The sequence below is a fragment of the Aulostomus chinensis genome, chromosome 4 (assembly GCF_037954235.1).
Source record: "Aulostomus chinensis isolate RoL2024-O1b breed Wild chromosome 4, RoL_Achi_v1.0, whole genome shotgun sequence".
Lineage (NCBI taxonomy): Eukaryota > Metazoa > Chordata > Actinopteri > Syngnathiformes > Aulostomidae > Aulostomus > Aulostomus chinensis.
The window spans coordinates 14431846-14448100 of record NC_141323.1 but is presented as its reverse complement, the minus strand read 5'-3'; the positions used below and the strand labels follow the sequence as shown (position 1 = coordinate 14448100).

Genomic DNA, 16255 nt, shown 5'->3' with positions numbered 1-16255 from the left:
GGTTCCATCGCCGCCTCTCCCGGTGACCATGTCGACGTACCCTTGAGAAAGATACTGAATCTCTAATTGCTCCTGATGGCCCTTTGAAGGACTGGCGACCCGTCCAGGGTGAACCTCTGCGTCTCGCTCATAACATCAATTAGGCCTCTTTTTTTCCTCAAAATGTAGTAAGCAGGAAGCGCAATGGCTCCTCCTGTAGCACGGTGTCTGTTCGTTCGCCGCCCCAGAGTTTTTGCATCATCCCCTTCAAGCAGACCGACTCAGAGACACGGATGAAAACATTAGCAGGCGGAAGAACCTGGAAGAAGAAGAGTTACAACGTTCCCTGGACCAGGAAGTGATGGTAAAAACGTTAAGTAGAGGGCAGTCTGAGATGAAGGGTGCTCGGTAATATCGGCATGCTATCGGTATTGGCAGATATTGGTTATTTTGTAAGGCTATTGGTCTGATAGTGGATGAACTTTTGAGTCAAACTCACGATCATGTGACCTCCTTGTTGGAGGTAATTAACACAAGATGCTGGAAGTGTCTCACTCCCGCTAAGAGAGTTAAAATCTTCTCTTTTCACCTGCCCAGACACTTTCTTTGGAACCATGTACACGTCAGATGACCGTGGAATATTGTTCTCTAAATCCCTGGAGCGCCACCTATTTGACGGGCAGAGGAAGAGCGATTTCACCAACATCACGTCACTGCGAGGAGTCTATCTCACTAACAAACTGGACAAGGGTACGTCCTAGCTAAAAACCTGAGAAAACCCCAAGTTGTGGTGTTTTTTGGGGTTTATTATATATTTTTTATTCATTTATTTGGTGTCTTTTTAATGTTTTTTTTTTTTTTTTTTTGAGTCTTACATCAAATTTCCCTGTTGTGCTGCTTTGCTAAAGCTAAGCTACCGGCTGATATAACTAACGTCACATGATAAGCGCTACATAAGTGCTGCTTTCAGGTGCTGGAATGAAACTCAGAATTATCATAAATAAAAGTCCCAGTGGGTCTTTTCACCTCATGTTAAAAGTGGGGCTGTCGAGCAATTCAAAAAATAATGAATTGAATTAACAGCAGGTGTTTAAATAATGAATCTAAATTCATTGCATGTGTAATTTTGAACTGTAGAATGTTTTGATTTAAAAAGATTTGTTAAATGTGTGAATAAATACATATTTCCGGTCAAATTCCTCTTTTTTTTTTTAAACTATCCGACTAAATTAATCCGTTATTAAGCGTAATTAAAACATCTTTGTTTGTGTCATTGGACATTGGAACAGATCTGAATGCCGCTGCTGCTCAGCTAAGCAACATTATTCTGCTGCGATGTCATCAAGAAAATGACTTTAACCTGGCTTTGTTGTTGTTGTTACAGATGGCCGTATAAGATCTGTCATTTCCTTTAATAGAGGCGGGACGTGGAGGCAACTGAGCAAACCTGAGAATGTGGACTGCGGAGAGGATGTCAAGTCTGTATGTAAATTCATTATCAGATGAAGAAACTGAAAACGAGTCAGAAACTAAGGCTTTGGAAATGAAACCCATGGCGCGACGCTCCTGGTGTGAGCCGGTGCTCACCAGAGTATTTGTGTGTGCTTGTCATCAGTGTAACCTTCACATTCACGGAGAACATAGCCGCAACAATCGGATCGTTCCCATGCTCCCTCTGTCCGAACCAACGGCCGTGGGTCTGGTTATCGCCCACGGTAAACACTGCAATATTCATTTTGACTGAAACTGAAGACCTTTCGTCGTAAACATGGTGCCCCCTCCTCTCCTGCAGGTACCGTGGGTGACGCTCTGTCGTCGTCGCAGCATCCAGATGTTTTCGTGTCTTCGGATGGGGGTTACAACTGGAGGGGGACGCTGAAGGGTCCTCACCACTACAGTATACTGGACTCCGGGGGTCTCATAGTGGCTGTGGAGGCTCAGCGAGAAGGACAAGTCAAGACTATTAAGTACTGAGCAGATATTTCTACTCCATCTACTAGAAAATTTGTATGAAATGTAATATTTAGCTAGTTTAGTGTGGTTTCTTTGTGAAGGCCCTTGTAAAAATGCTACTGAGAGAAGAGGAACTGAATCAGAAATACTTGTTTGCTCATGTCTATCAGCTGACCAGGGCTAAAATGAACATAAACCCAGTAGAAAATGAAATTAAAACTGATAAAAATACTAAAAAAAATGGCATATAAACAATCAAAACTAGTTATTTTGAAGCCACAAATATAACTTGTTCCCTCTATTTAATTCACTGTTGCCCACATGATATAACTTGTTAGAAAAATTTAAAACAACTCAGTAACTAAAGATATGTATTTTTTATCAGTTATATTTTTCTCTATAGGCTTACAAAATATCTCTCTATTCCCATTCCGGGGATCTATATAAATTCATAGTCTTATTTACAAAAAAAAAAAAAAAAAAATTGATCTTGCAGAAAGTGAGATTCAGTTTGAAAGCTAACCACTAGAGGGCGACCATGGTCCGACCTTGGGCCACAACCCAGAGGTTGAGGACTGTGTTGTATAAACATCCCCCTACGATCACACAGAAATAAAAAACTGTCAGAAGAAAACTGATTTCTAGCAAATTTCCTCAATTACTGTGATAGTTTTGCAGTATTTGTACACTTTCTTGGCTAAAAATGACCGTACTTGTTGCTTATTTGTGTGTGTTTCGTCATCCCAGGTTCTCCACGGACGAGGGCCGGTGCTGGAAGTCGTACAACTTCACCGAGCAGCCTTTCTTCTTCGCCGGCCTGGCGTCTGAACCGGGAACCAAGGCCATGAGTGTCAGCGTGTGGGGGTTCCGACCCGAGGACGACGGCCAGCCCATGTGGGTGGCCGTCACCATCGACTTCCAGAGTCTCATCACCCGAGAGTGTGAGTCAAGATTATGATAGAAAATGTCACACGGGTTAAGAGATCCAGATGTTTAAAGGCTTCTTCCGGGACTTAAGCGCAGCAGCAACTATGCGCTCGCTCCTCGCCGGGATTCTGTTTATCATATCTTGTCTCAGAGGGTGGGAATGCGCTGCAGCTTTGGTTGTTATGACAACTGCTGCCACTGGAATGTACTTGTTTTCCTCGCAGTTTAAACCGAACTGTTCAACTTACGGCTTTAAGACCTATAAGGATGGAAAAATTCACACAAAATAACTTTTTGCCTAGCAGGTATCTTATTGTTCAGTGGTTTGGTTCCTGTCAATCAAACCACCTCAAGAGTCCTGATGGTGCTGAATTTCTGGAGTTGAGATGGTTTTTTTGTACATATATGGAAGCCAGGGAAGGCTGTTTTATAAAATCCTTAATTTTTTTTTTTACGATGTAACAAGTTAATTACCCCATTGTGTCACGATAAGAAGAGAAATCAACTCATTTTCTCAACATAACAGTTAATTAACCCATTATCACATCAACTGAGATTAATTTTTCTATATATGGAAGCCAGGGAAGGCTGATTTTGTAAATACTGTTATAAAAACATTAAGTTTTTAAACTATATAACTAGTTAATTACCCCATTATATCATTATAACGAGAGAAATCAACTCATTATCTCAACAACTAAATCTAATGAAAAACAATTTGAAACGAGCCACATCTGCATTAATTTTTCTCCTGCCCCGTAGTGACGGCAGCGGCTGATGTCAGTTCTTATTTTCTGATTTTATTCGTAGAAGCTCCTCATCAGGTTGGTTGCGAAACGTCGCAGCGTCCGCATCGCCGCCTGCAGCTGGAGTGGAAACAGGAGCCTTATGTTCTGATTTGTCTCCCGCCTAATTCCTCAGGTGATAACCGGGATTATGAGGAGTGGTTGGCTCATTCGACGGTGGGCGGAGCCTCCGATAGAGACGGATGTGTCCTGGGTATCAAGGAGACTTACAGGAGGCTGAAGACGCAGTCGGTGTGCAGAAACGGTCGCAGCTACACGGTGGTGAAGAAGCAAAGCCCCTGCCCCTGCACCCGGGAGGATTACCTGTGGTTGGTCACATTTGATTGATTTGGTCTTTTCCATCAAAGACGGTGTGAAGAATAAATCTCGCTGCTCTTTTCAACAGCGACTACGGTTATCACCCTCATGTGAACACGTCGGAGTGCGTGAGACAACCCAGCACTGCCAATAAAACCTTGGAGGCTTGTCTTAACGGAGAGGAGGATGAGCTTCTGACAGCAGGGTAAGGTCATCCCTCCGGTGCCGCTCAGCACTTGAAACAGATCTGCCCTTGAGTAGCTTTGGACCGAAACATTTCAGATTCTCAGTCTGGATTCAGTGAAATCAATTCTGCACCCAAAAAGTGTATTTTTTTCTGTTCAAGTACTGACAAATAAATGTCTTAAGCTCCTTTTTTTTTTTTTTGGTCTTACTGCACCACATCTTGGGATTCCAGAGCGCAGAAGGAGACAGACACGTATATTTAGCGCCAAGCTAACTGCCGGCTAGCAACAGCAAAACTGCCCCCCAAGAAAACATCAGTTTACGAACTCTCAAGGGCACTGACTGGTAAAAACCCAAGTTTTATTTGCGCTCAGTAATCCACCGACACTTTGATTTGAATGAAAAACCAAATGAGCACGTCCACTTTGGCGCTACATCAATTCAGTAGGAGCTGAGTGCGCTAGCTGGGTGTTCTCTGTGCTGTCGTGAACTGTTTGTTTTTAGCTCAAATCAAAGTCTTCGTGGATACGGCTGGATAAAGACCTGGGTTAGACGGGACTAACCCCCCTTTTTTTGACAGTTTGACTTTTATTAGCTATTAGTCACAATTAGCTTCAAGCTACATATACATGGCTGGCTCTTTCTGCATTCAGGAGTCACAGAGAAATAATACGGGGTTGGGGGAGGGGCTCTTTTTGAGCTAAAGAGTGAGTACATAAAATGTACTTTCTGGGTGAAGTATATCTCATGAAAGAATCACATGTCTGAGGGTGTTCAGCTTCCAGGGATGTTGCAGTTCTCATGAGAATAAGTCACCGTGAGCTCTCGCCTGCTGACGAACCTGTGATAGTTTCAAACAGCCAGACTCCATTGAGAAAAAAAGGGATTTTATTGAAGTACAAACCCGCCTCTGAGGTTTCTGTTCTACAGGCTTAGCGCTAGGGAGTGATGGATCCTGCTGGCTCTCCTCCCGCAGGTCCAGGCCTCCCACTGCTCTGATTGATCAATTTGGGCGAATTTTTTTGTTCACGGCAAACTCTTTGTGTCCTTTGTAGGTACCGGAAGGTACCGAGCGATCGGTGTGAGGGGGGGTTCACTCCTCAGCTTGCAGAACAGACAGTGATCAGGCCCTGTGGTGTCAAACCCAGCCCCGTTTCACCCGCCAGATCCACGTCTCCCGTAACGCACTTTGACACTCTGGTTAGTAGTGTTTTTTAATCAGTGTGTGTGTGTGTGTGTGTGTGTGTGTGTCCACTGTTGTGGAGTTTAACCACCGCTGCTTGTGCTCTCCCAGCGAGAGAGGCTGGTGCTGATCCTGGTGTGTGTAGGTGCAGGCGTCATCGTCCTGGTCGCAGTTATTTCTGCCTTCCTTGCAGTCAGGAGAGTGATGTACAGAAACAGGTGAGCTACACACACACACACACACACACACACCTAAATGCACAACATCAGCTGATGATTTGTGTCATGTCGCCCACCACAGGACGCCAACGTATCGTTTCTCTAATCTCCAGCTTCAGGATGACCATAACAGCATCACGGCTGATCTCGAAAGCGCCGCCAGCAGCAACGGCACGGCGTGCCACCAGGACTCGGATGACGTGAGAGCACCTCACATCACGTTTAAATGATTTTCATGCTCATAAACATTGTGTGACACCCCCCCCCCCCACCTTTTTCCCCCTGACAGGATCTTCTTCAATGACCAGATACCAGAGCTGTGCTAAGAAGAGTGCCAACTTTTTTTCTTTTTTTTTTTGCTGGTATTTCAATGGGAACGCCCACCATGATGGATTTTAAATAACAACCATTGCAAAGTTAAATATATTAATTTATTGAGCTTCTATTGCTTTAATTGCTTCAACTGTACAGTGTTTTTTTTATGTAGTAGGCAGTATGTACTTTCTTGATGTTACTGTTTTGCGTCGCCTTTTTATTTATGTTTCATGTGAAAGTGAGAATCCAGAACATGTGCCTTTGTAAAAAAAAAACAAACAAACAAACAAAAAGAAACTCACTGCCCTCTTTTTTGTGATTTGTGTGCTGTCGCTATTAAGAAATGCACAATAAACATTTTGCTTTAAAACTTTTAGCTAACAGCGGCGGCGCTGTAGCGTCTTATCTCTGTAGCGAATTAAAGCAGAGAAGAAGAGTAGAGGCAGCGGTTGTACCAGGAACAAAGATAAGCTGTTGGTGTGACGTCTCACTCTTGCGTAGTGACTCCTAACTGTTCCCGCTCTTCCTCAGTGAGTAACATACATGCTACGTGTACTTTAACCGTAGAATTAACCGGATGTCTTGCGTCAGATTCTTATGTATCACATGTTTATATAAAGCTACGGATAACATTCAGGGACAATGAAATAAAAAAACACTACATAGTGATGAGATTTACCTTTTGTAATTTAAATGTGAACTGATTGGATCAACTGCTTGAGTTTGAGGTTGATTTGACCACATTTAATGGTTCATCTACTCGATCTCTACAAATTACTTTTTAAATCCAGGAGTCTATTCCAAATATATTTATTTACCCATAGCAAGATGCTGTATACCTTTGTTCCGCAAGGGTGCTAATAGCTACTTCTACAATATTCAGTGTGTATTTGTAGCGGATTATGAGGCAAATTCGTATAAAAATCTTCCTCTTTAATATGTTTATAGCAAAATCGAGAGATTTAGAAAGAATAAAAGAAAAAACCCTAGTTAGAAGATGTGGTGCTTTATTAACTTTAGAGTATCTTTGATTCGCGATATTATTTATGAACATATCTTTTTAGCCTTCTTGACAAATTAGATGTTAGAAAGGGGTTTGTATTGACGTTTTTCTGATTGTTTTTGTTTCAATTGGACAATTATATTTAATGCAGGTTTAAATTGGTTTAATGACTTGACATCAGAAAATATAAAAAAGAAAAAAGTGAAACAATTGCCGAAGCAAGGTCGTCGTGCTAGCCCGTCCGTGGTTTGTGAGGTGGAGTGAGCCCTCTTACTGGAACCCAACCAGCTCGGCTGTCACTCCTCCAGTTGGTCACACCGGGATAGACGACCGTTCGCTGGAACAGCTGTCGTTGTTACTGTGGCAATTGACCAGGTAATTTGTAAGCATGCATTTAATTGTTAATTTTAACGACAAATTCACGTATTTCTATCACCGGACTTCCGTTTTGGGTCTATTACGGCGTTAGCTCGCCAGTCGGGCCAGAAGAAGGGAAGTCTGCGTTATCTTCTTTTCTTTTTTTTTTTTTTTGAAACGTGAAATGCTACGTTTTTTTGTGCTAGTTAGCTTTAAAAAAAAAAAAAAGAGCTCCGTCTCATAACGGAAACGTTTCATGTGACACACTGCCGTTGCACACGTGTATTCTTCAACGTTTATGTGAAATAACTTGAAAATACGATCCTTGCTTCGCTCCCTTTAGCTGTTAGCATCAGGGAGCAACTGTGAGCATCCTCTCTCGAACCCCGAGGATACACTAAATGTAAACCCCCCCCCCCAAAAAAAGAGATATATTTTATATTTTTTCTATTACTGTAACAGGTTGCTGACGTTGGTAAAAGAGCTCAGTAAGATGGTCAGGGCTGGTGGTGAGTCTGTTTACATTGTTGAAGGTTAAATTGTTGGCTACAAAAATGATTTGGATCCACCAAATCCACCTGTCTGTTGTCTGCTTTTACTCTTTCAGGTATTTTGAAGTTAGCAGCCCTCATCTTTGCATTCCTCCTTGCTGTTTTCCTGGCTTTTCAACTACTGGAGATTAATCTGGATTTTAAACTGAGCAATGTGATTTGTAAGTAACAAAAAAGCCCCGTGAGATGAGGACACTCATTAAATCAATGTGTTACTTTAATATTAATTTGGATTAGAAGGTATTGTATTGTACAAGTTTCTCTCCGTAAACGCAATGGTTTCTTTGCCTTTCAGCCAAATCTGTACCTGCGAATGAAGGCTGTAAGTATGAGTTTTTATTCCAACTTACTGAAATTGTTACACACGTTAGAAAACTACAAAAGCGACAGAAAAGGAGCAGACTTGTCGTCGCCATCTTAAACAGGAAGTTGGGACTGAAATCAAACAGTTGCTGTTCCTTGATACCGAGCTTCCCGTGACTTTTATGTTCACAGCCACTAAACCGGTGAGGTACAAGTGTGGCCTCTCCAAGGCATGTCCTGTTGGACACTTTTCTTTCAAGATGGCAAGCGGAGCAGCCAGTGTGGTGGGGCCCAAAATCTGCCTGGAAGACAAATTGTAAGAGAAAACTCGAATCATCTTATCCTGTTGTTGTTTTTTGGGGGCGTAGGGTTGCTGTAGATAAAAGGTGGAGAGAGTTCTGTTAAGTAGCTGTGGTCCAGCATGAGTCGGTGATTTTGCTAGCTGCTAACGTGAGCTGAAGCTCTGTTGCAGGCGCGTTTATCTGTTTTAAGTGATAATTACAGTTAAAAGTGCAGCAGTTTGTTTCGGAGTTTTTAGCCCGTCCCTCCCCCTCCTCCTCCTCATCCTCCTCCTGAAAACGTCCCAGCGTGACTGAAAGCGTTGTGTAAGGCAGCAGTGACACCAGGGTTCGAGACTCCCAACTGTTCAGGAGACCATTAAACAACGACTGAGGAGCAGTATGAATGGAATGCAGAGGATCTGACACCCGAAAACAGTGACGTTAACCATCTGTCACTGGAAAACGGTGCACATCTGTGATCGCTTAGTGCGCCTAAGTGTCACGAGACACGCCACCAACAGTTTCCCCGCTTCCTAACTCATACGCCAGCTCATTCCACATTTGAGCTGATTTTTGTTTTTTTCACGGCAGGAAACACTTGAGACGGTAAAACCAAAGTAAAGAAACAACAGTTTGTCCTCTGAGACGGTCACACACTGCAGTAACATTGATAGCAGCGGTAAATCCGGTCACAATCATCCTGGTGTTGTAGTCACATGACTATTGAACTATTTGGATAAATGGTTAATAAGTCACAGCTTTTATCAAGACAGACAGCAGCCAGAATGGCGAAAAAGTCTCAGATTTCATGATTTTTTTTTTTTAATTTAAAATAGTATATTCTAACTTTCTGGAATGAAACTCGACCTTTCTGTTAAGGCACAGCCTGAATGTTTCATTTAATTTACTTGAAATTTGCGCCTGTGTAGTTTCTTTGTCCTTGCTTCCCAGGAGGTGAGCGGTTATCTCTGCTGTTAACAGTTCAGGCGCATGTTGATAAAAGTGGTTATATGACCTGGTGACCTTCGATTCCTCAGAAACACAACTCAGTACCTACGTGACTGTAACTCTTGCACTTTCGTTTGGTCTTGTAGTCTCATGAGCAGTGTGAGGAACAACGTGGGGAGAGGAATCAACATCGCCCTGGTGAACGGTACAGAGCAACACGCCTTGTCCAAACAGCTGCCTAAGAAGTGTAACTGTAAAGGATAAGCCTGGACTCATGATGACTCTAAACTGTTAGCTTGAACTTCTTATTGTTCCAAAACATCATCAGCCACTCCTGGAAGGACACTTTTAGCACAAGCATATCAGCAACCACACACGATTTCATGTGAGATGGGGTAAAAATTGTAAATATAAATCTAATTGTCTCTTACGCGCACATTTTTTTACAGGGAACTTTTTAGCTTTCAATTTAATCTCAAAGGCAGCAAGTCGAGCCTGAAGCCTGTTGGGAAACTGTAACATTTTTGCTCGCCTGGGTGATTAACAGTTACAAGAGTTACACAATACTTTTCATGAGTTACAAACAGGTTTCGCTTCCTGTCAGACTAAGTGGAGGGGTTCCAAAAGTCCTACCGTACGTGAGAACATTCCATGATTGATAGATCGGGCAAATCTCAATCAATCAAAAAAACCAGTACTGGCAAAGATAAAACAAACACATGCATCAGCTTCGGCAAAATGATCCTTTTCCCCCCGCAGGTAGAACAGGGGAGCTGAACAAGACGGACTTCTTTGACATGTGGGCAGGAGGTGAGTATGTTTCAGAACTTCTGATGTTTTTAAATCAAAGAACAAGTACTGCACTGCATTAACTGCCCATGTGACCAGTAGTACTCCATTCTATCCCCCTGTAGAAGTGGCCCCCCTCATTAAATTTCTGAAGGAAATTGAGGAAGGCACAGTGGTCATGATGGCCTCGTTTGATGACCCCTCAACAAAGTAAGGACCGTCCGACAAAGCCATCGGCTGTGTCATCGCTGCGTCCAATAAACAGCGTATTCATGGAATCTTTCTTCCGTAGACTCAATGATGAAGCCAGGAAGCTCATTGCTGATCTCGGAAGCTCAGCTATCAGCAATTTAGGCTTCCGGGATAACTGGATCTTTGTAGGAGGGAAAGGCATCAAGACCAAGAGCCCGTTTGAGCAGGTAACATGACCACAGTAGCCCGTGTTTGTCTTTGCGCCATGAACAAACAATGGCCATTTTACTGATTGCTCTGTAAACTTACCACCAACAAATGAATGCATGAGGAAATTTTCCTTAGTGCTTGATTAATCCACCATATTTACCGTGTTCTTATGATGTCAGGCTCAGCGGCGGCAGCTAGGAAGCTTTATATTGTCGTGCTTGAGTAAAAGTAGGGAATCTAACAAATTATTATCACTTCATCGCTTCTACGGTGGTCTCGCACGTAAAAAAAACAAGATGGTAAAAATTCAGAGGGGCATTGTCATATATGAATGAAACAGCACTATGTGACAATTCATTAGATATCTTGAACTGACAGCTAATGTTAGCATTAGTTGTGTTATACCAACTGAAGCACACGCTAGATAGGAAGTAGATGATGTAGCTAACACGATGTGGTTTTATACTCATTGAAAGAAACATTAGAACTAACATGACTGAAACACCCACTGAAATGCACGATAGCTAGGAAGTGGTTGAGTGAAGCTAACGTGGCCTTGTACCCACTGAAAGACGTTAGGAGGGAGGGGGTTGATGGAAGCTAACCTGACATTGTGCCCACTGAAACACATGCTAGCTAGGAAGTGGTTGAGTGAAGCTAACGTGGCCTTGTACCCACTGAAAGACGTTAGGAGGGAGGGGGTTGATAGAAGCTAACCTGACATTGTGCCCACTGAAACACATGCTAGCTAGGAAGTGGTTGAGTGAAGCTAACGTGGCCTTGTACCCACTGAAAGACGTTAGGAGGGAGGGGGTTGATAGAAGCTAACCTGACATTGTGCCCACTGAAACACATGCTAGCTAGGAAGTGGTTGAGTGAAGCTAACGTGGCCTTGTACCCACTGAAAGACATTAGGAGGGGAGGGGGTTGATAGAAGCTAACCTGACATTGTGCCCACTGAAACACATGCTAGCTAGGAAGTGGTTGAGTGAAGCTAATGTGGCCTTGTACCCACTGAAAGACGTTAGGAGGGAGGGGGTTGATAGAAGCTAACCTGACATTGTGCCCACTGAAACACATGCTAGCTAGGAAGTGGTTGAGTGAAGCTAACGTGGCCTTGTACCCACTGAAAGACGTTAGGAGGGAGGGGGTTGATAGAAGCTAACCTGACATTGTGCCCACTGAAACACATGCTAGCTAGGAAGTGGTTGAGTGAAGCTAACGTGGCCTTGTACCCACTGAAAGACGTTAGGAGGGAGGGGGTTGATAGAAGCTAACCTGACATTGTGCCCACTGAAACACATGCTAGCTAGGAAGTGGTTGAGTGAAGCTAATGTGGCCTTGTACCCACTGAAAGACGTTAGGAGGGAGGGGGTTGATAGAAGCTAACCTGACATTGTACCCACTGAAACACATGCTAGGTAGGAAGTGGTTGAGTGAAGCTAATGTAGATACCCACCGAAACACACGTTGGCAAGGAAGTGGTTGAGTGAAGCAAACGTTAGCGAGGAAGTGGTTAAATGAATCCAACATTATGTGCTACACTCAGTGAAACTCATTCTGACTTGGAAGTGGGTGAATAAAGCTAATATTATGTGGTGTTACAGGTGAGCTAGGAAATGGTTGAATGCTAACATAAGTCAAGAAGCTAACGGATGAACAATGTGTTGTCTGAGCTTCAAACATGACCTCTGTCCCTCCAGGTTTTTACCATCTGTTGTTTTACTTGCTGCTGGTCAAATACAAAGGGATAAAGTGATATTAATGTACCAGATTCTCTACTTGTATATGAGTTGCAGGCTTGACGACAGCTAGCATTAACACTTAAGTCAGAGGAACATGTGAATACGGTTTATTAGATTTACAGTGCATAACTGTTGGCTTCATATTAATCAAATTATGTGTGTGTGTGTGTGTGTGTGCTGTCTTTGCTTCCGCAGCATATAAAGAACAATGCAGAAACAAATAAATTTGAGGGGTGGCCCGAGGTGCTGGAGATGGAGGGCTGCGTGCCCCAGAGGCAGGACTGAGCTGTTCTCGCCGTCCACCATTCTGAGGACTTTTATTCAAATACCTGGACAATGTTCCTCCAGAAGAGCTGTGAGCGGCTTTGGGTTCTTGGAGCAAAGTGAAGCTCAGATCCTGCACTCTGTAGTTACTGATCGAGGCTTGAACTAACAGGTAGAGCGCACTGACTAAAAGGGATGTGATCTTTGATTATTGGCAATCCGGAAGGCCCACATATTTACTCTGACAGCGATAGAGTGTTGTGTTCTTGCACTGTTGACGACGCACGACGGAGCCTCCCAGTCGATGCTGTAGCCTGCCTTAATCCCGCTTTCATGTTTTATCAATAAGATGTTTTGTTTCTTTGTTTTTCATCAGCGTTCCTTTCAGAGTCACCGTTTATTTTGATAATATTAACAGGGTCCCAAGACTTTTCATTATACCATAACCAAATGTACCAAATCAACTGTGAAATTTGTAAATATTTGTTTAGAGGAGGGTCCAGATTTGAAAGATCCTAATTTAATGAACATTGTAAAAATAATATAATTTCTTAAAATAAATGAATCCGTAAGTAAGATGGGTCTGTTTCTATTTAACTGAGTATTGTTAATAAGCAATCCTGGAGTGTAGGTTTTTAAGATATTTGTTAACCACACAACTTCCTGTTTTAGCTTTTGTTTCTGTTCTTAAAGGAACATAACCTTTTTTTGTAAACTGTATTGATTGCCCATCCTGCACAAATATTAGTTCTATTAATGCAGGCATTACGCTCCCTCAGGCCACGGCTAACGTTACAGCTAAGCTAACTAGCAGCTGTTCGGTGCGGGTTTGGGTTTGTTCCTTACAGAAGAAATAACACTGAATACTACAGATCAACAATAACATGTCAGACATGGATTTATTCATTCGTTTGAACTTAAAAATGGCGCAGATAAAAAGCAGCTGAAGAATTCTTAAACGCAGTACCACTGACTTCTGCTTGAGCTGTGGAATTAGCAATCATGTCCGCTTTATTAGTATTTTTTAATCACACGTGTGTATGTTCCCAAAACTGGGCACGGTGTTAAATGTCTTTTGTCCATACAAGGTAGCAGTCATCAGGTGTCAAGCCTCAAGTTTCATGACACACTTTGCATAAACCAGGTGAGGCTGACGAGCATCTGGGAGGTGCAAGTCATCAACTTAATTATGGCCCCATTCCACTCAGCGTCACAGACATTCCAGCGTGTCAGTGAACGCAACAGCGAGGGTCTTACGTCACCAAAATGGAACAAGGCCCTCATTAATGTTATTAAAAGCACCCTGTCAAAATGGCTGCAGTAAAATTGTCTCTGGCTTCGGAGGACGGGTGCCACGCCTCTAAGGAAATGCTTCCATGAAAGCAGGTAATCTCATTAATTACTTAAATAGCAGGGAAAACATGGAGAGAATTTAAATTTTACACCCCCCCCCCCCCCCCCCCCCCCCACTAATTTACTGTTCCACACTCCGGTCCAGTAGGTGCCCCTGTAAACTGGTTTGCCAACTGGTGTTTATCCAAAAAGTAGAAGAAGGAAAAAGGCTTCAAACAATAGAAGGTAAAGACTTCATTTTTTTTCCACGATTAACCCGTTGTTCAAAATCAGTGTAAAATGAGAGCACTAGTACTACAACATGTCGGTCAGGAGTGTAAACAGTCTGCCCTTTAACACCTGTTGAGCTCTGCTTGGTTCATATGCTTCAAACCTCAAAATCTCTGCTTCATGGCGCCTAATTTTAAATGCACTTTACTTTGTGGAATGGTTGTACTGCTGCGAAAGAGTTGCAGTTTTCAGTGTGACGGGCAGGGGGCAGCATTGCCTCACTTAAGTGTCCTGTGGTTTGTAGCATCGACAGAACTGCTGTATCTGTAGGTGGGCTTCAGGAGTACAAGTGACTGCATCTATCAGCGGTTTTTAATGTCATTTTATTGATCACTTATCGGAAATGGTGTGTGTTGAGAACTATTACTAGAACATTCTGTGTGTGTGTGTGTGTGTGTGTGCGTATACATATACAGTATTTGACCGTTTTATATATCTTATTATAAGATGGACTGCTCATCACATCAATCTTATTTGTCTACACACACACATTCTTCAACCATCTCGACTTTCACCATCCTTTCTTCCATTCGTCACTCTTGTAAACAAACACACACGCTTGTGATGTTGTGTTGCGCATGACTTCTTTCAAGGTTTGTGACCTTGTGAGATCCCCTCCGCACAAAGCTCTTCCTTATTCCCGCTAAATTAAAAAGAAACACTTGGGTGCCTCCCCTTCTGATCTGACCTGAGCTCAAAACACAACATCACCGTGACCTGTTCTACCGTGTATGTGTGTGTGTGTGTGTGTGTGTGTGTGTGTGTGAGCCCTGTATATCATGTTATTGTTTGTCTTTGTGTAGCTATGTGTTGCCTTCAAAAGTGTATGTTTGTCGTGTGGGCTGAGCCTCCTCTGGAGCTCTCGTGTTCCTGCGCTGAGATGAGGTGTAGGAGTGATTCATTTCCAGCCCGTCTTATATAAGATGGTCTGTATAATGTATTATGTATGAACATAGATAGAATATCTCCCCTTGCATAAACCTCTAATGATGAGGCGTCTCATGGGAGCCTGGGGGGGGGCGGCAGCGTTATATTAACTTAGGAGGGACGACGAGGGGAGCTGATGAAAATGCGAGGTGGCTCATTTTCAAATCAAGTCATTTTCTTTCTTTTCTCTCCCTCCTTCAAATAAATCTGCCTGCGAAACAAAAGGTGCGTCGAGGCTCTCAAAGGAACTCCTGGGAGCTTCGCATACTGCCCCAGTTTGACCCTCGACCTCTGACCTTTCGCACCACCGACCAACTAATTCCAAAACGAGCTTCAAAACAGCTCCTGTTCTTTCTTTTTTTTGTACTACGGGATTTTCCATGAAGTAAAATATTATTACCCCCCCCCCCCACCCAGCATCTCTAACTGCTTTACTAAAACACCAACACACTCCACACCTGCCACCCTCCACTTCCACGGTTTGCCCTTTAAAGTCCACACACCGAACGTCCCCTCAGTGACTTAAAACATCTGAGCTCTGACTGTTTTGTGACTGACTTTTTAAACTCAAAAGTTACTTGTCTAAAAATAATGGTGGCCAAAACTGCTCCTACAGCATTTTTTCTTTTTGCAATAGTCATATTTGGCCAGCAGTGGCAGCACTGAGCTCAATCACACACACACACACACACACACACACACACACACACAGCTGTCTACTGCGGTTCTAGTGGAGCTGTGTCAAGTCTGAGCAAATAACCCCTGTGCTGTTGTCTTGATTTTAGGTGGAGAGAAAACATGTTTTACAGTATCCATCCAAGAAATCCTGTTGCATTGTGGGAAATGTTGAAGCAGGAGAACTCTCCACGTGATGTGGAGAGTGGGTCAGGGTGTGTTGGTCTCGGCGGCATTGATTTTTTTTTTTTTGACTTTGGCCGTGATCAATATTCTTCTTAGCAAGCAGGAAGTTATGTTTTTCCTCGTGTTTGTCTGGATGTGAAGTCTTCAACCAAGGATGACGCAAACGCAGTTCTCAGTCGATTCGCAGCATTTTTCAGCTCACCGTTTCACTTCCTGTCTGCTCTTATTTATGTCGATTCAGGCTGCTCAAAAACCCCTCAGCGACTCGTCGTACCTCCTTTGTACTGTATTTATCTGTCCACATCTAAGCAACGGGTTCACCGTGCCATGCCTGACA

At 43.1% G+C, this 16255-nt stretch overlaps 2 protein-coding genes across 6 annotated transcripts in view; both read left to right on the top strand.

The window, feature by feature from the left end:
• Positions 1-6219, top strand: part of LOC147262803 (sortilin) — a 13190-nt gene extending 6971 nt beyond the window's left edge. Inside the window, exons 11-21 of one of the 2 annotated variants that reach the window (XM_086201990.1) lie at positions 577-729; positions 1364-1461; positions 1595-1694; positions 1772-1946; positions 2680-2873; positions 3781-3973; positions 4051-4167; positions 5204-5348; positions 5443-5549; positions 5663-5749; positions 5839-6219. In XM_086201990.1, the coding sequence (XP_086058116.1) occupies positions 577-729; positions 1364-1461; positions 1595-1694; positions 1772-1946; positions 2680-2873; positions 3781-3973; positions 4051-4167; positions 5204-5348; positions 5443-5549; positions 5663-5749; positions 5839-5875 (1406 nt within the window). In that variant the 3' untranslated portion in view covers positions 5876-6219. Of the gene's footprint in view, positions 1-576; positions 730-1363; positions 1462-1594; positions 1695-1771; positions 1947-2679; positions 2874-3780; positions 3974-4050; positions 4168-5203; positions 5349-5442; positions 5550-5631; positions 5750-5838 lie in introns of both variants that reach the window. The other variant, XM_086201989.1, reaches the window with a different exon arrangement.
• Positions 6220-6305: 86 nt separating this feature from the next.
• Positions 6306-13083, top strand: fam3c (FAM3 metabolism regulating signaling molecule C). 4 transcript variants are annotated; one of them, XM_086201985.1, is made up of 10 exons: positions 6306-6394; positions 7687-7733; positions 7832-7936; positions 8071-8097; positions 8271-8394; positions 9454-9512; positions 10067-10117; positions 10222-10306; positions 10389-10515; positions 12439-13083. In XM_086201985.1, the coding sequence occupies exons 2-10, from the start codon at positions 7718-7720 to the stop codon at positions 12526-12528; spliced, it is 684 nt and encodes a 227-aa protein (XP_086058111.1). In that variant the 5' UTR covers positions 6306-6394; positions 7687-7717; the 3' UTR covers positions 12529-13083. The 4 variants fall into 4 exon arrangements, with proteins under 4 accessions (XP_086058111.1, XP_086058114.1, XP_086058113.1 ...); XM_086201988.1 differs by lacking the exon at positions 6306-6394 and adding an exon at positions 7115-7242; XM_086201987.1 differs by lacking the exon at positions 6306-6394 and adding an exon at positions 7341-7365.
• The last annotated feature ends 3172 nt before the right edge of the window (positions 13084-16255 follow it).

Bases quoted from the DNA above. Each gene is read 5' to 3' on its own strand.
- fam3c (XM_086201985.1), top strand. The intron at 8,098-8,270 runs GTAAGTATGAGT...TTATGTTCACAG, and splicing joins TGTACCTGCGAATGAAGGCT to CCACTAAACCGGTGAGGTAC. The intron at 8,395-9,453 runs GTAAGAGAAAAC...TTGGTCTTGTAG, and splicing joins ATCTGCCTGGAAGACAAATT to TCTCATGAGCAGTGTGAGGA.